The 21757-nt window shown below is 50.3% G+C and overlaps 7 protein-coding genes across 7 annotated transcripts; 6 read left to right on the top strand and 1 right to left on the bottom strand.

Moving 5' to 3' along the window:
* Nucleotides 1-134: 134 nt before the first annotated feature.
* On the top strand, nucleotides 135-754 carry SPBR_09182 (uncharacterized protein; the record flags this gene model as incomplete). Its single annotated transcript, XM_040767308.1, has 2 exons — nucleotides 135-260; nucleotides 338-754. 2 exons carry the CDS (start codon nucleotides 135-137, stop codon nucleotides 752-754), a joined length of 543 nt encoding a protein of 180 aa, XP_040621339.1.
* A 4865-nt stretch (nucleotides 755-5619) lies between these two features.
* Nucleotides 5620-8325, top strand: SPBR_04089 (uncharacterized protein; the record flags this gene model as incomplete). Its single annotated transcript, XM_040762373.1, has 4 exons — nucleotides 5620-6194; nucleotides 6483-6874; nucleotides 6933-8111; nucleotides 8234-8325. 4 exons carry the CDS (start codon nucleotides 5620-5622, stop codon nucleotides 8323-8325), a joined length of 2238 nt encoding a protein of 745 aa, XP_040621340.1.
* Nucleotides 8326-8534: 209 nt separating this feature from the next.
* Nucleotides 8535-10916, top strand: SPBR_09158 (uncharacterized protein; the record flags this gene model as incomplete). The annotated part of the gene is made up of 5 exons (XM_040767284.1): nucleotides 8535-8565; nucleotides 8619-8702; nucleotides 8773-8877; nucleotides 8952-9193; nucleotides 10761-10916. 5 exons carry the CDS (start codon nucleotides 8535-8537, stop codon nucleotides 10914-10916), a joined length of 618 nt encoding a protein of 205 aa, XP_040621341.1.
* A 4014-nt stretch (nucleotides 10917-14930) lies between these two features.
* Nucleotides 14931-15413, top strand: SPBR_04493 (uncharacterized protein; the record flags this gene model as incomplete). Its single annotated transcript, XM_040762776.1, has 3 exons — nucleotides 14931-14951; nucleotides 15019-15061; nucleotides 15085-15413. 3 exons carry the CDS (start codon nucleotides 14931-14933, stop codon nucleotides 15411-15413), a joined length of 393 nt encoding a protein of 130 aa, XP_040621342.1.
* A 1004-nt stretch (nucleotides 15414-16417) lies between these two features.
* On the top strand, nucleotides 16418-17005 carry SPBR_04472 (uncharacterized protein; the record flags this gene model as incomplete). The annotated part of the gene is made up of 1 exon (XM_040762755.1): nucleotides 16418-17005. One exon carries the CDS (start codon nucleotides 16418-16420, stop codon nucleotides 17003-17005), a length of 588 nt encoding a protein of 195 aa, XP_040621343.1.
* Nucleotides 17006-17420: 415 nt separating this feature from the next.
* SPBR_09179 (uncharacterized protein) lies at nucleotides 17421-18151 on the bottom strand (the record flags this gene model as incomplete). Its single annotated transcript, XM_040767305.1, has 2 exons — nucleotides 17421-17565; nucleotides 17622-18151. The coding sequence occupies 2 exons, from the start codon at nucleotides 18149-18151 to the stop codon at nucleotides 17421-17423; spliced, it is 675 nt and encodes a 224-aa protein (XP_040621344.1).
* Nucleotides 18152-19444: 1293 nt separating this feature from the next.
* Nucleotides 19445-20125, top strand: SPBR_04447 (uncharacterized protein; the record flags this gene model as incomplete). The annotated part of the gene is made up of 2 exons (XM_040762730.1): nucleotides 19445-19756; nucleotides 19820-20125. The coding sequence occupies 2 exons, from the start codon at nucleotides 19445-19447 to the stop codon at nucleotides 20123-20125; spliced, it is 618 nt and encodes a 205-aa protein (XP_040621345.1).
* Between the last annotated feature and the right edge of the window lie 1632 nt (nucleotides 20126-21757).

Below are 21757 nucleotides of genomic sequence, written 5' to 3' on the forward strand. Positions count from 1 at the left end.
TCCTCCATCCCGTTGAGATGTTCCTGTCTTAATTTAGCGATCTCGTTTTTGATCGCTTCATTAATAGGCAACCTAAACAAGAAATTTGTTAGCTTAGTACGGACGATTAAATTCAGTTTGTTTCATCCGTTATCATGTCTTTCTTACTGTTTGAATGCCGTGTCGCGCTGTATGCATTCTGCATCTGTTTCTCGGCAGTTCTTGCACGGCTTCTCCTCGTCGCACTTGATCTTGAGCGACCGGCAACGCTCGCAGGCTGTGTGCGCCCGATGCGCCCGATGCCCCTGCTTCTTTCCTCCAGGGCTTGGAAGTGCGACGCCCAACTGAAGAGTGACAGGTAGTCCGCGTGGGCCTGACGGCGGCCGCTGGTGTAACCGGAGTTGTTGCGGCGGCGGCGACACGTGCGAAAGTCCGTGAGGCCGCACCGGCGCTGGCTGATGTAGCTGCGCATCAGGACGTATATGCGGTGGCTCCTGGGGGCAGTACGGATGCTCCTGAAAATGTGAAGGCGACGGCTCCGGAGCGTGTGGCAGCGGCGGCTGAGGAGGCCATGTTGGCTGCCCACGTTGGGCAACGGCGTCAACCCTCGTATGCAGTTGGTTTCCGTCTAGGTGTTGCGACGGGGTATGTGTCGGTCGCTGCTGCTGTAGGCCATAAGCAACGCTGGCTGAGATCTCAGGCTCAGAATGGGTGTTGGCTGCGCAGCTCATCTGATGCTGTTCGTGGGACGTGTTACCGCAAGGATGCCGTGTAGATGGGGTTTGTTGCAGACGGTTGGTGTCTGTCAACGACGACTGTTGCCCATGCACTGGCAACGAACGAGGCCACGGGTAAGTTGAGTGCCCGTCAGACATGACTACGGTCATGAGAAAGCGGCGTTGGCAGTTTTGAGGATGGTGTGAGTCGGGGACAGTGAAAAGCAAAAGAGTTCGTCTTGATGTTGCTGCTTATCTAGCAACGCCAGTTGCAGTATTTCCGTATGATAAGTCTAGAAGAGAGTGAGCACGTCTTTGAAAACAATGAGAGACGTGGCAGAGTTAAAGGTGTGGTGTGTAACAGCTCTTGGCCCAGCCCCTTGCACCCGTCAGCGTAGTAGACCAGTACTCTCCGTTCCTGAACAAGCTGGTCGCGTCTTACGCATTTGCGTTAGGTGTGTGTGCTGGCTGTTTTAGACGGCCATTTTTTGGTCGACGAGTTGATTCAGCTCGCCCAGAGTCCACAGCCCTGCAGGAGATGGAGCGATCGATGGGAGCGGCCTGTATGACATAGATTGGCCGACAGGTACATCACCCACACGGGGGAACAAATCCTAAAGAGGAACGCAGAAAGTGGGAGGGCCGACGAGTGGGTGTATACGCATTAATAAAGCAGTTTAAATGCGAAAGGCGTTTTAGGTCGCAGGTTTGCTACAGCGGAAAGAGCAAAGAGCAGCGTCACTTGCTGACGAGAGGCCCGGGCGGAGGAGAGCGAGAAACACGCAAAAGGAATGGGACTCACACTTAGGCGAGGTTGACCTGGAACACCCCCCCCTTTTGTGCCTTCCCCCAAACTGCCCTTTTTCGCAGAGCAAGTCAGTCACGACACTGGGCGTCGAACAGCGACGTTGATTCCTTTTTTTTTTTTTTCCCCCTTCTTGTCGGGTTTTTTTTTAAAAAAAAATTATTGCAAAACACTTGTGTATTGTCGGAATTAATTTGCTTGACATTTAACTTTAGAGCATGAATGCCGTGAGTAAAAAAAATCTCTACTAAGATCAGACAAAAACAGCGATGGCAGTCTGGTGAGCTAACAAACACAATAAGAGACAACGGTAAACGAATCATATCACGGAGAATCGAGGAACAAATTAAAGAAAAATCGTAAAAGTTAAATTAGTTCAAACTACTGGTGGTCGCCATCCGAAAAGTCGGCTCGGGCTGCGACCCGTTGCCTGTTGGGACTGGCTCAGCCACATGAAAGCGTACCGGCCATTCATTGCGAGCAGCTCGTCATGCGTTCCCTTTTCGACGATTGAGCCAGCGTGAAGAACAAGAATCTGACCTGCATCTGCGATCGTCGAGAGACGGTGCCTGAGCAGAGACTATGTCAATCTAGGCGAAGACCCGACAAGAGAGGGAAAGGAACAATTGTAAACATACGTAACGACGAGAAGCGTGCGGCCTTGACCCAGGCTTCCACCACGGATAAGCTTTTGTCGAATTTGCTGCTCGGTCTTGCTGTCCAGAGCCGACGTAGCCTCGTCAAGTATGACGATCGTTAGGTCCTTTAAAATTGCTCGTGTAATGGCAACGCCCTGCTTCTCGCCGCCGCTCAAAGCGTACCGCGATCACCGACCTTGGTGTTATAGCCGCTGGCGAAGGTGAGAATGCGTTCATCGATGCTTGTTGCCCGACATGCTTCGCACACCTCTTCGTCTCAGACGTAAGGGTGGCCGTACATGAGGTTGTACAAGATCGTCTCGTCAAGTTGTCCGAAAAGTTAACTAGATGTTCGTTAAAGATATGCATTGTTAATAAGGGCACACACAATTCTCGTTAACTGTAGTGGGCGTGCTCAGACCGGAAGTACGTTAATAGGCGTCGCTGGTTCCGGGCCTGGGCCGGGATCTCGACCCTTGCTGCGGCTGGCGTAAACAGTGGTCGGGACTGTTAATCGAAGTATCTTTCCGGGAAGGATAGATCGTCCGAAGGTAGTAAAACAAACGTATCAACGGCGCAGAAGACAGGCCCTTGTTCAGGGCACATCTGCCTTGGGTGCAAGTGGCTGTCCTTGCCGCGTGCCGGACATTGAAATAAGCGATGGTCCACGGTGTCGTGTATGATCGAGGACGTAGGCTGTGTTGGAAAGAAGTGAAAGGAGGGAAAGAGAAGAGAGCTACTAGACTACGGTTATCTGGAGAAAGAATGCAAGAGGGGTTGAGAAATTGAAAGGCTGAAAGGAGACGGAAATGGAGTCCAAAACAGGAAGAAAGTGGTGAAAAATATAAAACCAAGACGGGAAATGGTCGCATCTGTTCTGGCTTGCTCTGCCGATTCGCGGTAAGAGACAGGCACCACATCCTGGGGAAAATGAAGAGTAAACGAAAAGAAGATGTACCGGGGACAAAAAAGCTTGAATAACGCTCGTAAGATGCTCAGGACGAGTGTAGAGGAGGTGGAGAGTGGACACCGACCTGCTCTGTTCTCGCCCATCCCCCCCGGTGCTTTACATCTTTGATTCTGGTGGTTATGCACATCTTACGTGTATCGATTCCTGGACTCAGGATACAGAGGGTTTCGTTCTCGTCTACAATGTGGGATCGACCTCTTTGTTTTCATGGATCAAGGATACCGCCAAAGCTTGGGGTTCTGCACAACCCCCCAAACTTCCTCTACGTGGTGCTCGTTGGCAATATTTCGTAACCCCAAAAGCAAGGTTTCGAAAGAGGAAGAAATATGAAACTTGTGTATCACTTGGGCTGCAAGTATACCGAGGTATCTACAAAGGAAGAGTATCGTATACGAGAGATCCCTTGCAGTGTCGTCCTACCTGGTTCGAGTAAGCCTCAACAAACGTTTTGTTGTATTAAGTACAAACTGGCGAAGGCAAAAAAGGAAGTGTCGGTATTACGAGGAACAGTTTTCTATTTTCCCATAATTCAAAAGACCCTATGTTCTCTTAACGACGTATTCTTTTTATGTTTAATTTGTCTAAGATGACAATGGACAACCAACGAGTATCATCCTGTCTCTGAATCTACACTTCCAAACAAAAATGCTCTCGGCCACAGAGAGTGTATTGTTCAAGCTGCAATACCAACTCCTTATAATAGGTAAAGCCGCTTGAAATTTAAGGCGCAGTCAACGTCTCGTAATCTTTTCTAAGGAATGTATATCATCACTTTTTTAAAGTAACGTTATCTTTGTTCTCTGAACAAAAAGCAATAAACAAGGCGCAGGGAGAAGGGAGAAAGAGCTGCTCTGCGTTGACTACAACTAGCTGTAATTGTGGACAGGATGAAAGAAGATACAGACACCGCACACTCGCCCTCTCAATCCAACCCTCGTTTTCTTCTTTCTGGCCCCTCGCAGGTGGTAGCACTGATAGCACTGCACAAGTCTTTCTCGAATACCCATCCCGTCAATGTTGAGCATCTCCAGCCGCTCATTTCTCTCAGAGTTTAAAAAAGGAAACGGGAGCAGGGAGCGCAATGCAATCTGCCAATTTTGTTTGAGAAATTTCCCACGCACGACTGATGTAAGCAGTCGATTTGGCTCGCAAAGTCTGTATGTGTATCTTCCACTGTCCAATTGATATCGACCTGTGCCCGGCTACCAGCTCGTTACATTTGTCTTCCGTGCATGCACAAAAATGAACAAGGGAGATTCCTCCACTTGCCTCGCTTGTCCCACAGGCGATCTGGTTCGAACTCTGCCGGTGGGTGGCAGGGGTGAAAACGACGGGGGAGTGGGGAAAATAATGATTTAGAAGGGAATCAGCCTCGTGGTCCTCGTCGCTTCTTTTAGGTTCAGTATACTGTTCAGCCCACGCAAGTGCGTCGACCACAACCGAAGAACATTGCTGGGCCTTCTCAGACGATTATCGAGCCTGCGTCTTCCTCCGCTTCCTGTTAAAAATACGCAGGTATAAAATTAAAGTAGTAACCCATATATCCGAGAGCAACAATCTCAGCAACCTGAGAAGAACATTCCCGGGTGACGTTGGAAACGCGCCCTCTTTAGATACAACACTGGATGATAGAGATACACCTTACATGGCTTTGGAAGGCCAGCTCTTTGGAGAGTGTGTGAGGGTCGTTAATGGAGTTCCTAGGCAACAAAAAGGCATAAAAACAGTAACAGTTGGGCGGGGCTCGATTTCTGGAAACTAAGGGGCCATCCCGACGACGGTTGGTTCCCTGGTCATGAGGATAAGTAGAGGTTCAGTAGACGTTACGAGAGATGCGAGTATGTAAAAGTAGAAGTACAAAATAGTTTCGTCCGTCTCGCCGGCGGCCTTCCGTCGCTCCCCACTCCTCCCCTGGTAGGTTGCTTAAAATGGTTAGCGCATGTGCTGTTCGCACATGCAGCATTTGTCTTCGTCTCCCGATGTAACACACCAAACGACAGGTCGTCACACTTGATAAGTCGGCCGACTGCAAATAAAAAATGGGCAAGACAAAACGAGGAGAGCTCACCGCCATTATTGCGCTTTATTGGCCAGGAACTCTCTTGTCAGCCCACACACACCTGTGACCGCTTTTGCCCAAGGCTGCCCACCAACCCGTATTCCAATCACAAGGCCTGCTGTGAGTGACATGGTCATCTTTTCGGGATTTCTCTACAAGGCAAGACCTCCAATCGTGGAAGATCGGTAGGGTGTACAAGTCTGACTGTCACCTTATTAAATAGTAAGTACATATACAAGACATTATAAAGATTAAGGTATAGCAGATAAAGTAGCGATACGGGAAGGCTTTAAACATAAAATGCTCAAGGAATCGGTTTTCCTGGGGACCCCAAGGACACCGATTCGAGAAATCAATAATACCTCTTAAATCCTCCCTCACCCTCCCACTCAAAGAAAAAAAAATTACTTCAATTTACCCTATCAGTCCAATCTCCAACGCCATTTACCAATATGCCAAAAAAAACAAAAGCTGCTGTCCGCAACAACAAGAAAGGCGTCGGCAACTTCAGTCTCGAACACCTGGGCATTTTCGGCCCTGAGGCAGTTGCCGTGGCCAAACAATTGCAAAAAGCAGTACACGCGAATCGAAAAAATGTCGAAAAGGAACTGATTCGTGTGCTTCCACCAAAGTTTGCCGCCTTCGTTGCACGATACATCTGTGGAGAAGGGGCAGGAGCATTCAATTTTGCAGACTCAGAAATAGACCTCGCCATAGGGGCCGTCTCACTCACATCAGTTGGGAAACAATGGAGTCCCCAGCTCACCACGTTTTACAAGTGGTGGACTCGCGGGAGGCATTTTTGCGAAGAACTGCGCGCGCTCGCGGCGCAGATGGGATGGGCAAAGTTTGCCTCATACGCCAGTCGGGCGTTCTACGAAGAGGATGTCGAGGGCAAGTCCGGTTCTGACTTCTGCTTACAGCTTCGTCATCTGCGAATCATCCGCAAAACACAGCTCTCGCCTCTCACAAGCCAAGACGCCCTGCCGGACGACTACCAATTCGACGCACACGGCTTGCTAGAGAGGTCTCCAGTCGGGATATGCAGACAACTGCAACAAAGGGAGCTTTCTCTTGATTATCGACCGAGCAAAAAACATATCCTCCAAGTCTCCCGTCACTGCTTCTCGGAAATGGTCGTCAATCTTTTTCTACAGCATATCACCAAGCAATCCAGGTCGAAAGTCATCTTCCAGAAGGCAGGGATAAAAAAACCAAATACAACAGCCGTCTTTCCCAACGACGGATTGAGAAGCTCTTTCGACTGTTTTACTTTTCCATTTCGATTTCTTGGTTGGTGGTATGTTGCTATCAGGCTCAACATTGACGACAAGAAATGGACTGTCATTGTTCTTTCCAACGAGGCACCCACTCCACCAGACTGGCCTGAGGAGACGGAGCTTCTCAAACTTCCCGACGCTGGACACGACAAAAACAACAGCAATTTCTTAGTCTTCCCTTGCCTGAAGTCGATTTCGGTCGATCCGCTCAAGTTCTGCGACAGAATCCGAAACGGATTGATTTGTTTGACCGACGTCTCAACAGTGGTCGAAGAAGTCAAGGAGATCGTGGAAGCCGCTGTTCTACGATCCCGGCATGGCAGTGTAAAAGGCACGAGCACCGATGCCAGCGAGGACGGGAACAAAACGAGCGTGGACAACGTAGTCACAAAGACACGAGAAGCAGCTGAGACACTTGCGGGGCTAGGTATGTTAACACGTCTGTCTTTCTCTTCGTTCCTGGCCTAACGCTATTTTTCTCCCAGCTTCCGCCTGTTCGAGTCGCCCATCTTCAAAACAGAATGCATCCAGCCCCGACTACGCGCGGGCCGACGAGACTCGCGGTGCTGGCAGCCGAGGCAATTATCTCGAGCTCGTTCAGGGAGTGCCAACCACGCATGACATCAACACGCTCGACGACGGACAGTGGTTGAACGACGCGATGGTTAATTTTGGCCTTCTCACCATCGGCCAACAGCATCCCAGCAATACATTCTTCTTTAATACATTTCTCGTCGAGAATTTGCTGCAAGGAACATCCTGCGCCAAATGGACAGAGGGCGTGGATCTTTCGGCGTACGATCACATTATCGTACCAGTCCACGACCCTCGGCAAAGGCACTGGTTCGGTGCAGTACTCTGGCGCAGCGCACCTAGCACTGCAGTTGGAAACACCAACGGTTTCGAGCTTACGTTTTTCGATTCGTTGAGTACAAGAGGACACGACGAGTGTCGTGTGGCCCTGAAGAGGTATTTCTCCTCTTTCCAACTTGTCGACCAGCCTCTCGCCCGTGTGCCCAAGCAAACCGACGACTGGAGTTGCGCAGACCACTTTCTCGACAGTACTGAAAATTTCGTGCGCGATCCGGCGGCGTTTAAGCGTGCCGTGAAAGAGGAAGCGGACATTTCCTCGACACCAGACACAAGCAGCAGGCGCGTTGCCCTCAGGCGAGCAGCAGAGGAAAAGGGAAAGACAGTCGTGGCAGCAGTCGACACGGTCGAGTCCCCAGAGGAGACTACGGAGGAGTGTACCGTCATCGACATGGACAGAATCCCGTTGGGGCCTGTCGGCACGATTTGCCCGCCGCGCGTGGTCGACCACGGAGTTGTAGTCGCCGATGCTTTTCCCGCCAACGAGACGAGCACTGACAATACGCCCAGCATCGCACTGTCAGATGGTGTAGCACCATCCGACACGCCGGCCAATGATGTCTTCTCACCGAGGCAGAAAGCAGAGTCACCAAGTGCATTGCACAGTACGTCAGCGACTTCCAGCCCGCCAATAAATCAACAGCAAAATCAAACAGTTCGCGACACGCCACCTACTGGCTCAATTGGGGTGACGGGCGCCACGGATCCAGTGCTTGTGGATGGCACATTGGACGAGTGGTTTGGGGATTTCCTAGGCACATATGACAACGCAACTCCCGTGTCGCCTTCTTTAGGTATGCGTACTTGTTTATTATGCCAGCCTTTTATGCAGCATACTAACTAAAAGAGCAACCAACGACCTTTACACGCAATGCGCACCCGATCACGGTTTGTCTGACTCGATAACAGCTTCCAGTTTACTGCCAGAGATGTTCCGGGCGATTCGACCTACTGTTGATCCGCCTGACGACACACAAGAGTTTGCCGGCGGCTTCGGAGAAGAAATGATTTGTACTGATGCCGGTGCTACGGAGTTTACATCCGATCAGGCCTTAGTGACGTCGCCAAGAACAAGGAATTGGACAAAGCGAATCGCATCGGCCCCACTTCAAAGGTCACCGAAGAGACATGCGCCAGAACGGACGCCAGTCCCACATTCTTCTTGCATTCACGCAAACCGAGCAGTGGCGAGCGGCGTTAACGTCTCAGGACCGAAAATGAGCGTATCGGAAGCAGTCACTGCAGTTGGTATGTTTTACAAAGCTTTCTCTTCCTTTGGTCCAAATGCTAACACAACCAAGTCGCGTTTGCCGGCTCCATCGTGGATAAAATGGACACGACAGACAAGACCGTGTTCGAACAAATGGTTTCCAAGCTCAACTTAGGTAAGGGACGTTCTCTTAGTTGTGAACAGCAGAGAGTTACCAACCTTTACTAAAACATGTGAAACGACAGCCCCGCCTCCGGGAGATGGTCCAGAAGACACGCCCTTCCGTCAATATCCCACCGTCAATTACCCACGCCTGCCCTCTCCTCCACCACCCGACAATTGGCCGTCAAGTAAGATGACTTTATTACTTTCGAGGCCGGTTACCCACCGGCCCGTTTTCTTGCTGACACCTTCTTTTGAACAGGTGACTACTGTCCACCGGATTTTGACCCTGGACAGGCGACCTTCCTGTCACCTCTACTAGCGCCTATCCTCCCGACCTATGATACTATCGTCGGACTGTCAAGTCTCCCCACTGAGACCTACTACAGAAGGCATCCCTACTTTCGCAGGCACCAGGGCACCCGCAACGCCACCGTTACGAGATACAAGATACCAATGTTGTTCCAAAAAAGTGGGACACTTGTCCAGTATGTCCAGGGTGTCGTACGTCCGAGACGCCCACGATACAGCTGGATTGACGACAGTCGAAGGTGCCTTTGTTCGGCTAGCAAGGCTCCGTGTTCTTGCGAAGATAACCCCTGCAAAGGTTGCACGAGCTGTGAGCTCTGGCAACATAAAAAAGAGAGCATTCTACCCTACCTTCGAGGAGAGCTACGTGACGCTTTGGAGCAATCAGAACGCTATTGTCTACATTTGCTTATTCGCCAAGACATTCACTTGCTTATACGCCTCATAGACATGACGTGGAAGGTGCAGAAAGCGTTTGAGAAGCCCGAAAGTCAATTCGATCAAGGCAACTTGCCGTTCCAAGGATTTGGTCAGGATTACGAAATACGGTATGAGGACGTCATTTTCAGTATTTGTATCCATTTCTCTCGTTATTCGTTGGATCCAAAGGAGTTCGTCCTATCGTCCTTTTATGAGAGAGCTGATAATTCTATTATATAATAACGACCCAAGACTGCATATTTTCGACTTCATACTCGTCAGGTACAGGGACACTCCCACCGTTGTTATTTCGAACACTAAAACCCCATTACAAAAAGATACATGCGCCTGCGTGTGCATAGAAAAACTGCAGACTGGAATATGGTGTACTGTTCTGTGGCTCGAGACGAGGACCTTTTGGTAGCAATTGAGTACTCTACGTGGTCCATAGCCGAATCTCCTTGGGCATCAGCTCGAAAGAGAGCCAACATTGTTCCCATTTAGCAACATGTGCTTTGACCACAAAGAGTGGCTCACGACGGCGAGCTTTAGCATTCGCACACGCCTCTCCCTATGGTTTGGCCTTTCATTCCAGTCAAGGTGAGATGACGTCTAAGACGAAGATATCTAACGTTCCCCAGCGAACGGGATGAAGCAGGTGGCAAGTACTTCTGCTGGCCTGGCTACGATCGCCAAAGCATGGGTAGCTCATTTTGTTTGTCTTGAAGAAATACTTAAGCCCTCCCCACAAACAAAATCCATGCCTCGGCAGCCATCCCCTCCGTGGACAGGTTGAGGTACACTTGGAAACACGCTTCACGACGGCCGCCACATTATCTGCTGCCTGCTCGCCGAGCTGAACACCAGATCTACCTTGGGGACGTCAGTTGAAACATCTCGTATTAGTATCACCAAAGATCGGGTCCGTTATATCGCCACACTGCTAGCCACGATCTCCGACGAGCAAGTCCCTGGACTTGACCCATGGTCATTTACGCGCTTTCGCCGTGACAAAACAGACAAGCGAATCTGCTCAGCACAGATTGTCCGAGATAGGACAGATACCTGTATCGCAACGACAGGCAAGCGACAAAAGGACACGAAGAGCAGGCCAGAAGAAAACAGAAGTCGGAACCGATACAGATGAAATCCGTACGATGGTGTCTCGCACCCTTTTCTTACTCTATGTCCTCTTGTCACGCCGGCTGGTGTCATCAGTCGCGTGATTTTTCATATTTGACACAGCCACCACCCCGGCAGAACCGCTGGTAGAGTAAAACGCAAAACGCAAAACGCAAACCGGTGGTCTCTGAATCCCCCATAACCCCCTTTGTTTTTCCAGATCCCCAGGAGCCTGTTCTCGACCAGCAGCATGTCATTCCTCGATATACACGTCAGCAATCACTATCGCTACGACCCGTGGTGGCCCCGATTCCAGAGAAAGACTGGAAACTGGGCTACGACCGGACTGCCGACGCGCCGCCGCATGTTTTTGTAAGTGAAGGAAGTTAAGCTGTGCCGTCAGATATCCGAAGGTTCTGATAGGGTTCTTTTCTAGGACAGCACTCTAGTTGTGCACCAAGCAATGGGCGGCCCACAGAGTGTCAAACATCCTTTGCAGAACGGTTCAACAACGCGGCATACAGTTACACATGCTCAGACATCGTCCAGCCAACCCAGGACTTTGAACCATACACTCGTGGAAAATGAGATGAATTCGCAGACACACTCTTGCATGGACTCCTCGGCCTCTTTCGCAGTTTTGGCATCCTTTGGGAGCGCACGTTTCACAACGCGAGTAGCTAGAGCAAAGCTTCTTTAGTCACGTCGTTTAAATCGTGTCAACCCTTGATACCGACGGGGGACAAAGGAAAACAGAATAAAACGGGAAGACGGCAAAAGACATCAAAGAGGTAGAACAGATCACCATCGACTGCGAGCAACCACTTGTCTTGCTCCTTAACATCGAACTCGTAGCCGAGCGCGCTCGAGTGTGGGTTTTGAGGATCATCCGTTCGGTCGTCTTCGTTGGGAGATAAGTCAACTTCAGCATCTTTTAAATTGGACTGCGGGGGGCCAGACAGCTTGCTGCAGCGGCTGTGAGCTGCTTCTTGTACTTGTTTGGGTTGCTCGCTGCACGGAGAATCGTCCACCCTGTCTTGGGTGAGGGCGTGGTACTGGTAATCACACCCACCTGGCCGGAATATGTGGCTGCGGCCAAGACAGGACGCAGTCCAGCCAAGATGCGCTGCAGAAGACACCGATCCATAGAGGCGAGTAGGACAAATTCCACCCTTGCAGGTCGACAGGTCAAGTCGCCTTGTCCTCCTCCGAGTTGGTACAGGTCCGGAATACTTCATAAGTGTTGAATGGCTCCGACATGGCTGCCAGTGCGCAGCCGCTGTTTTAGATACATCAGCGCTGACCAGAGGCCTATCTCCCTACCGCTGAGGTTCCCATTCTGAATAAAGGAACGACAAAAAGTGAAACACCCTTTTTTCCTGTCAATGTCCTACTTGTCGTTTTTTTTTCACCTTTACTTTTATCATCTTTGTCTCTTGCGAGGTATCGCCATTTGTTGATGCTGCTCTGGTGTGCACTTTACCGTTTCCATTTCAACATCAGACACGGACAACACGGACACACTAACAATGACACCACCGCCCCAGCCAAAGAAGTGGGCGTTGGTTGATTTCTTAACCCGATACCAAGCTCCAGACGGTGTGGATCACATAAAAGGCGAACTGGACCAACGACAAGAGGAGATTCTTGTCCACTTCCTGGCGGCGATCGGAGAAATCCCAAAGAACGACGACTTGCTGGAGAAACTTAAAGACGACGACACCCGCGCAAAACACTTACAGGGGATAAGCAATATTATTCATCCCCCAATTGAGCTCTCTGAGCTGAATGCCACTCTTGTATGTGATTTCGTTGTTATGCTTCTGCGGAAATAGCGTATTAATAGATAGGATTTCGTTGTCAAGGCGTTAGATCGCACGGACTGTATTCCTCGCTGAACAATTTCGGTGAAGCTTTGTGCGTTTGCAATGAGACGGTAATTTTGCTGGAAAGAGAAAAGGCAAGGGTTCTTCACTTCCTCTGGGCTTCTTTCTGTAGTATCGCAAAGCAAAAGCATTAAACAAGCTGTGTTACGTGTTGTGGATTGGTGATAGTTTCCATGAGGCAACTCTTAATGTCCACATCGATAACCGGTGGTTGTCAACAGTAGCGGTGCCCCGGAGTGCCTCATCAAATCGTACCGTACCGCGTTTGGACCACACACTGCTGCATAGCGTCGTTTCCGGGGCAAGCTACTAAAATATTTGTCCATGCGGAGTATCCATAAAATACGCCTCCGAGAATACCTTTACACGCATAGCATGGGAGACACCCTCTTCTGGAAGGAGGAGCATTTCGCTGGTAACAAACAGTAAAGATGAGTAGAGCGAGGACCGCCTTGAGTGTCTCAGCCCTGTTAGTGATTCTATTACCTGCCCGGCGCTTATCGCCGTCCAATTTTTTTTCCCACCGTCCATCGTCCAAGACGAGGCAGAGGGTTGGTTCGTTTTACCGTATCCATCTGCTTTCAGACGGCCAAATGTAGACTATCAACTCTTGACGGCCCCTACATTTAATTACCATCGAGGCATGGGTCCCTGCAACCATGGCCGAGCACATGTTAAAACAGATATGTTTAGGCCGCCCAGTTGATTTCTTACTTTCTCTCACCTGTCGAACTCCATCATAAATCTGGTCTTTTATTCCTTCCCCCTTTTTCTGCCGACCCCCTCCAAACACTGCTGATTGAAAAGCCTGCCGGTCTGCAGCGTCGACAAAGCAAAGTTCTTCTATGGACCGAGCAAGTCGGACTCACCCACCGATGGCATCATCATCTACCCTCGGGAAACGATCCAGCGACACTACAGGCGATGAGGAATCTTCACGGCAGACGTCCGAAACTCGTCGTCAGTCCATCCAGCCAAGAAGCGATGACGTGAGACGAGACTGGGAGCATCTGGCCATGATACAGAAATTCACAGGTTGCCGCATTTCGGTGCCTTCGAGGATCCTGTCTTTAGAGCTAATGCAGCCCATTGAAATAATTTTTTGGAGTCATCTGCTACGGCCTTCCTGCTTGGCTTACTTCTTACAGGACATGATCCCGGATACACTATTTTCCGACCTTTTACGCAGGATGTTTATTTACGAACCTGAGCAACGCATCACCGCCAAAGACGTTTAAGACCACGAATGGTTCGGGACTGCTCCTCCTCCCGAAGATGGCGCGCATATAACAGTAGCTTTCCATTTGATCCTCCCCTTCCCATGTCATTTCGCTCGAGGCCGACTGGCTGGTCGGGGATGTGAGTGGAAGAAAGAAGCAAACGTGGTGAATTTGTCTAAAAAATAAAAAGGAAAAGAAACCCACAAATACATAAATGAGAAACAAAGAAAAAAAATAGGTCGAAGACGTCTTGGCCGAAAAAAAAGAACCAAGGAACAAAAAAAGGGCAGGTAGTTTCTGGAGACTAGCTTGCCCAAGTCAATTAACGGAGGGAACGTTGTTAGTAGTTCACTGGACCATCATCCTGTTCTCACTGCCCTGGACTAATCCAGGCCTCTTTCACCCTTTTTCCTCTTTTCCATCTTTCTTCTATCATATAGCCCTCTCGTCTAACCCCTCGTCGATGACTTGAAATAACATCCCATTATAGTCATACTAGCCGATTTAAACACTAGGTATCGGCCGTATGGTCACATCTTCTTCCAGTCGCTGGCATCGTGGTAGCGGCCGCTGGCAAGCTGCCCTTGCCGTGACAGGTCATCCCTGAGTACGAGCCGTATCACCCCGAGTCGACCAAGTTTTAAATCGACCAAGGATTTCTTCCAGCCCACTAATTTTACCGAGCCACACAGTCAGAACAGCATTTTGCTTCCTTTTGCATCTGAACGTTTTCAGCCATTTTTCACGTCGCTACCTTGTCCTTGGCCTTGCCGCCATGTATGCAATGACGCAGATTAAAGTGGTGGTCCGGGGAAACGGCGGCGTCGGAAAAACAGCTTTAACAACGAGCGTATGCTACAATAAAATTCTCTTTCGAGGTGCGTGCATTTTCGGGCCATATGCTCCCCCTTTTCTCAAGTACCGGTCTTTCCGGGCAAACAACATAAGAGGAAGAAAACAGAGGTCGAGGAGAGAAGACGGTTCAGGGCCAGCGTGGAAACGACGGGCTGGGAATTGGAAAGGGCAGGTGGCGGCGCACCCCAGGTGACGGAGTAAACCCCGTACATCTACCGGGTAGCAGACGCGGTCTCGATAGAGGCTTTTTTTATCATTCTTTGGGCTCGGGAATGGGGTACAGTGAGCACTTTGGCGCCCGCTTTTGTCTTCTCCTTTTTCCATGACATTTTGCATCCCACCACTTTCTCTCGTCAGTGTGCCCCTTTCCGTGTAGGAAAAAAAAAAGAAAAAAAACGCCCCAGACCCCCCGTTCCACGCGCCGTCACGATGGGTGAATCAATGTTTGTAGTTCGTACCGGTAGTGCTACGATCTCCAGAATCTCCGTCACCTGCTCCGGCTTCACACTTTCCCCAGGGCTACCTCGGCATCACCGCCGAAAACTTTCTCAATCTATTCCGTACGTTCATCTCGCTCGTACAGTATTGGACGTCGCTACCATACACAGTCCTACTCGGCCCCAACAGCCCATCCTCGCACAGCTCCATCCTCCTCATGAAGCGGCTAGCGTGGTCCTCGGCCTGCCGCTCCTAGTTCAAAATGGGCAAGACCCGCGGCCCGTCACCGCCATCTACCCGGGTTCGCGTCTCCACCTCTTCGAGATGCTCAAGACCGTCCGCTGGGAGGACTACGAGATCGACTACCGCTCCGGCAACCGCTTCCAGTTCATGGGCAACGGCTACACCAACTGCGAGGCTGGCCCAGAGGGCGATCCGGTCTGGTACTTTGACGACCCGTTTGTGCGGCTGTAGATGGTGGAGTACGTGTGCGTTTGTGCCCATTTTTGTGCAGTGGTGTGTACAGTTCTCTGATTGGGTATGTTTGATAGACCTGCGTCTAATGCGTTAAATGATTTCCGATGATAAATGCAGTTTTGTTCTTGGATAAACTCGGAATGGTTCCACGAGGGGCGTCTTCGCGTCGGATTCCCAAGAAACTATGCAAGCAGTATGTACATCACCCTGGCCACAGAAATACAAACTTGGTTCTATACATACGAAATACAGGGACCCGTCCTTCTACGCCAACTTGGTGGCTGCAGGAACCAGCATCAGAGTCATGATGTTACGTGGGTCTCGCGGCGCCATATGATTCTAACAATGCAACAGTGGTTTCACGCCCGTTTTCGGTGGCGTACCACATCGGCGTGTGACCATGTTGGTCTTCCACGTCGAGGTGGGCACCCTTTTCGAGTAGTATCTTAACGATGTCGTCTTTCGCCTCCTCTGCTGCATATGATAGTGGTGTCAGTGCGCGAAAGTCTCTCGATTCGACGCCAACGCCCCCGTCGAGTAATACCCTGACGACATTCTCGTGCCCTTTCTGTGCTGCTTATGATAGTGGTGTCCGTCTCTCAAAGTCTCTCGAGTCGACGTCAGCGCCCTTTTCGAGTAGCAACTTGACGTTGTGTTGCTTCCCTGCCTCTGCTGCATGTGAGAGTGGTGTTCGTTTCGTTTGGTCCATCGCATCGACCTCGGCTCCCTTTTCGAGTAGCAACTCAAAATTGGCCTTGGATCTTATCCTTGCAGCATATAACAGCGGCGTATTATAAAAGACATCACTCCCATTGGCGTCGGCGCCACCATCGAGTAGTATTTGTGTGACAGCCTCTTCCGCACGTGTTATGGCAGGAAATAACGGTGTGTGTCCCTGTCGGTCCTGCGAATCGACATTAGCACCATTTGCGAGTAATAACCGTACAGTCGTCTCGTGCCCAGACGACGCGGCAGCATGTGGCCTGGTGGCGTATGCGGCCATGTCGGTTTTGCACCTAAGCAGTGGCCCGTGGCTCACCAATGACTGGGACGGAAGTCGTGTCGGCATCTTTTTCGAGCATCCGGACAACAACGCGGAGCGACTCGCAGACCGTCCATGCTTCTTGTCCAGTTTCGTGCCGCCACCACAGACGTTCCTTGGCCACGATGGTGACGATGGTGCCGTCCACGACGCAGCCGACGATAGCCCCATTCCAAACACGGCAGGTCGTAGCGCTTCCGACAAGCTCCTGGCTCCCAACGTAACGGTGTTTTCCCTAGGCATTCTTCTGGTGGAGTTGTGCGTGGGAACGTGCTATGCGGATGCGCGGGACGATTCTCAGCAGCAGCAGCCTCTCGAAACACCCTTGTCAATCATCAATTCCCGCTACGAGTTTGCCATGCGCAACCTGGACAAGGTGTATGAGTTGGCAGGCGTTTCATATGGAGATGCAGCCAAAAAGTGCATCAGATTCAGCTTTGCTGGCCCAGACTCGCACAACATCTTTGAGATGGAGACGTTCCGCGGTATCTTCTACGGCCAAGTTGTGGCACCTATCCAGGCGGTGTACAACAGGCTTCTGATTTAGTTGTTTGTGTCTTTGGATGGCTTGTTTCTAGAGGCGATTATAGTCTGCTACAGTTAATTGCATTCCTTATTACTTATGAGTTCGTTATATGTGACAAGTATAATTAATCGTTAGTTGATATTTATCATCATTTTGTTAAGATTTCGTTATAATTGTTTCCCTACCGTAGAACTGCTTAATATGACATCAGATAAAAAATGACACATAAATCGGGAGTCGTGTCACAGGAGTACATCGTTTTCATAATTTTTTTTTGGCTGCTAATATGCTACCAAAAATATTCCCGAAAATTAACCATTGGATCCACAAGACGGCTAATGGAATACAAGTTAATCGAGCTGTATTACTAGCATTCGGTAACTACTAAACCACCAGCTAGACCACTAGCCAGCAAGGAGCGTGCTCCGTCGTATATCTAGGTTCCTCTGTCATCATTCTTGTTCTTTATCGTGGAGCCAACGGCGTTACCAAAATACTCCGAGACCCAGAAATGGCGGCGACGTTCCCATAGACCGTCGATGCATCGGTACTCACAAGCCAGGATCCAAGATTTTCGGCATCTGCGGCTTATTCGTATGATTAGCAGACGTGCTTAAGTCTGGTAAGCTGGACATACTTACGAGCTTGTTCCTGAAGCTGCAGAACCGAAACTCGAGAGAACTGCCTGTGAGGAGACACTTGCAGCCAGCCACTGGTTCGAGCAGGAATGCAGACGGGGTGGGGTGGCGTCTTTGATAAAATCATGGCCTCCTGGCCGTCTCCAAGAGGAGCTGCAGCCGCCGCCAAGTCCTCTGGGAGGACGGGATCCTCCACCTCGCTGGGCGGCAGACGCAAAAGAACACTAGCCAGCTTGAATTTGACCGCGTCCGGGCCGTCGGAGACCAAAGCCCTCTTCCCGGAATCTGTTTGGAAGAAGTGTAGAATGGCTTGCTCCGTAGCCTGGTCCGCACTTCCTACACACCATAGCCAGTTAACCTGAGAGGCGGGCATTTCGAGGCGGCCGAGGGTAATGGAGATGCCCGGAGAGGCGTTTCGCAGCTTTTCGGCAACAAACGAGAGGAGCTCATGTCCGTGTTGGCCAACCTGGTGATGGAACCTATCCTGGATGATGTCGAACGGAACACCCGAGTAAGACTCGGTATCCATTGTAAGATCCGTCGCTTCTCTGAAATATTTGGGGAACCACGGAAAAGGTGTCACGGCGTGGTTGTGATCGAAGCCGCAACGTTCAAGAGCTTGTGGACGACAGTTTCTGCAGTTGGAACTATGCAGTTGCAATAGCTTACAAGAAATATTTCGTAATGGCTTGGAGTTGACGAATGTTAGTATGGTTGGCCACGGAATCAAGGAATCATACATATCCCAGCCGCCGTACCATGATAGGGCCAGGCAGCAGCGGATGCACTGAAAATGCGGTCGACGGACAACCACCAATAGCGACGGCACGGGTAATAGAGGCCTGGTAAGAAAGGGTTGCATGACAGATGCCGTGTAACCGACGCTAACTGTTAGTAGAGTAAGGCGGTCAGCACGGGCTACGAGTCGGTGCCGTCTTGCGGCTACTGCTACAAGGTCAATCACGCGCCAGCCAGCATGCAGATTTGACAAAGCGTAGCTAAAAGAACGTCGTTTGTTTACCTTACTGAATGTTGCAGAACATGCCGAGAAGAGGGCATAATTGGACGGGAAATATTTGTGAGATATTGTTATGTTTAAAGAAAAAATTAACATTCCTTTAATAAATGCAATTGAGTTGATGACTGTGAAAGCAATTCTCAAGAATGTTTTACGTTAACCATACGATACGGGTTCACCGGTGTTGCAGTTAGCATGCAAAACGCCCGTTTTTATAGACCACCAAAACTCCAGTAAACTGCAACCCCTGGACCGGCCTGTGGGACCTTCTCGGGTTTCTATGGGTCCTGTCCGCCCGGAACGGACCCCGTGTTCAATTGGAGTGTGGAGGAGACGAACTCGAACGAGAAAGGAACGACCGCGGCTCGGGGTAGTTCTTTTGTTTTCTACTGATTTTCCCCTCACGAGACATACACGACGTCGCGTATTGGCAACGGTCCATCTCGTGCCTCACCGCCACTGGCCCTCACCGTCGCTAACCCTCACCGTCACCGGCCTTGTAGCCGTGGCCATACTTTAAAATGAATCATAAGAACTCTGGCCAAGACGTTAGGCGCTGAAAACTCCACGGGCACTCCAGAGCCCCACAAAGTCTATTTGAGCGGAGTGTAAGGGTGGGCCCAGAGGATATCCATAGCACTTGACGAGGATGGATGCGACGAGGTGGAGATGAAGAAATATAAAAAAGGTTTAACTAAAACTGTTCTCGATGAAATGGAAGCAAGAAAAACCAAAACTCTGCTTCTTCTAATTTGCGTGCAGGAGAGTTATGAATCGCATTTGCAACGCTACAACACAGCCAAGATGTCCTTTGACGACAAAACACGACAAATGGAACGAATCGCCCGCATGTCGGATAGTACAGCCTACTGCATTCTCACGGAGCTGTGTAAAGAGAATGGCGTGTTGCGACAGCGCACAGTCGCACTGGCCGACAAGTTTGACGCGTTCAATTCAACGCGCGCGCTGAACGAGGGAAGCCAGGCTGTACAGCGAGCGCAAACGACAAACAGTGCAAAGCGCAAAGCAGACGACGACTGCATGGTCTGCTCCGACTGCGCGTGCGTTTTACGCAAGACACGAATCGTGGTGACACCGTCTGCCGCTACCACAGCGGTATGTTCTCTTCTCCGTCTTTTTTCACCGTCTTTTCTGTTTTCTGACTGGCTCGGACTGCAGGTATTCATCCCCGACATGGACGGCAGCGTTTGGGACGAGCACGACCACTACCTGGGCGAAATTGATACCGACGAGTGGAAGCGGGAATGCCTAAAGGGGTTCAAATGGAACTGCCGCAACGCCATGCACGACAGTCCAGGCTGCCAGACACGCAACCACCATCATAGCAGCAGGCATACAAGGCAGAGCTGCCAAGCATGTGCGTCACAATCAACTGCAAAAGCGACACCGATTGAGATCAATAGCGACAAGGAAGGCGACGACGGCGACAGCGACGGCGATGGGAACAGCGATCAGAACGATTAGTGACTGAGAGAGATGCAGGGCGAGACAAAGCAGAGAACGCAAGACCCCCTGAAAAGTCCAAGATCCTCACGCAATGTCGCATTTGCTGTGAAGTTGGGTTTGCATTCTCTGGTTTTCAGCATGCGATGCTGTAATGGCAAGTGAATGAGAGAAACAACAGTGGGCCGTTTAGCGCTCTCAGTGCAAGACAGCGCTGTCACACAGGCGTCAAACAACAGGCGTGTGCCCTGTGCACCCGTGACGCATCTGTCGTGAATTTGCTGTGCATCTTGTGGCATTAAAGATGGTCCTTTAAGAAGAGATTTCCCGAAGAGGGTAACGTGATGCGGAGAGTCGCTGCACACCGACCGCCCCCCCCCCCCCTTTGCACAGAGAAGAGTGAATCGTTAAAGAGGGGTGTGAAAAGGGGGTTTGTTTACATCGCGCCTTCCTGATACTTTTGCAAGTATCGCACTATATTCGCACGGATGTGGAGCCTAAAGCACTGATATTCTAGTCTTAAATGTCGACCGCGAGCCTGATACAGTGCGAATTGGTCCAGTTTACCACAAAAGGCGGTCACGGTTATACTCCCCACTTTCCTCACTCACGACCGTTTATCAAATGTTAGTTATGGTCATTGATTGGGGATGTAAAAGACAATTAGATTAAATTGTGTATGAACCGTTCACGTCTTGCGTTTTTCAAGAGAACTTCCGTGGTCTTCCATAACTTCCAATCTGCTTTATGGACAACGGCCGTCACCTAGCATTCACGCAAACAACACCAGTCGCCCCGCAAACAAACACAGTGTCGAAGCGACGAGCTGTATCCGCCTCCGTTTCTTCCTTTTCAGGGGTCAGTAATCACTCCACGATGGACACAGCTAACGCATCCACCGCCTTCTCTTCTCTAAATCCGGCCTCGACGCCGTCCGTTCCTCTGCTTTCATCTGCCGCATCCGGAGTCAGGATGCCCGCGGTGCTGCTTCTTCTGGCTTTTGTAGTGGTCGTGTCTATAAGTATAAAAAATTAAGTCTAGGGCTACAATACGGTCTGGTGTGGCGTACGAGTAGTATGGTCTGTAACAGGGGCTGGCATCGCTGTCTCTCCGATGAAGAAACGTTTGTTCTGAGTTGTTTGGTGTTGGTGGAATTCTGTTAGGAACGCCCTTACAAAAGATCAGATCAGTTCATTTTAGACCCCAATGATTATTCGGATCATTCATAACCAGTCCGGAATAACAATCGGTCCTGATCATTCCTACTGTACCACTCGTTCCAACCACCTTTCTCCTTATTAGCTGCCTTCCCTTTGTATCTGGCAGATCTCAGAGGCCAGGTCCGCATGATGGGCTCCATCTACGTATACGTTTGGATCTGCTGAAGCAATAACCTGGGTGAAGTGTACATACATGCTTTCAGTCGTTGTTGTAGTTGTCGATACTAAGTATGGTGACTCCAGATGTAGTCCGTACGTTTCGTGATTCAAAGGGGGGAACCTTGTCCCTTGACTCCAGCGCTGGGAAAGACAAGACGGACCATGAACTCGACTTGGTTTTGTTAAATAGGGGCGTGATAGAAAATGTGTGAAGGTACATAAACGTTTACAATAGCCTTATCTATGCTTGCCTACTCGTCCCCCCCCCCCCCCC

Source organism: Sporothrix brasiliensis (assembly GCF_000820605.1).
Source record: "Sporothrix brasiliensis 5110 chromosome Unknown Cont16, whole genome shotgun sequence".
Lineage (NCBI taxonomy): Eukaryota > Fungi > Ascomycota > Sordariomycetes > Ophiostomatales > Ophiostomataceae > Sporothrix > Sporothrix brasiliensis.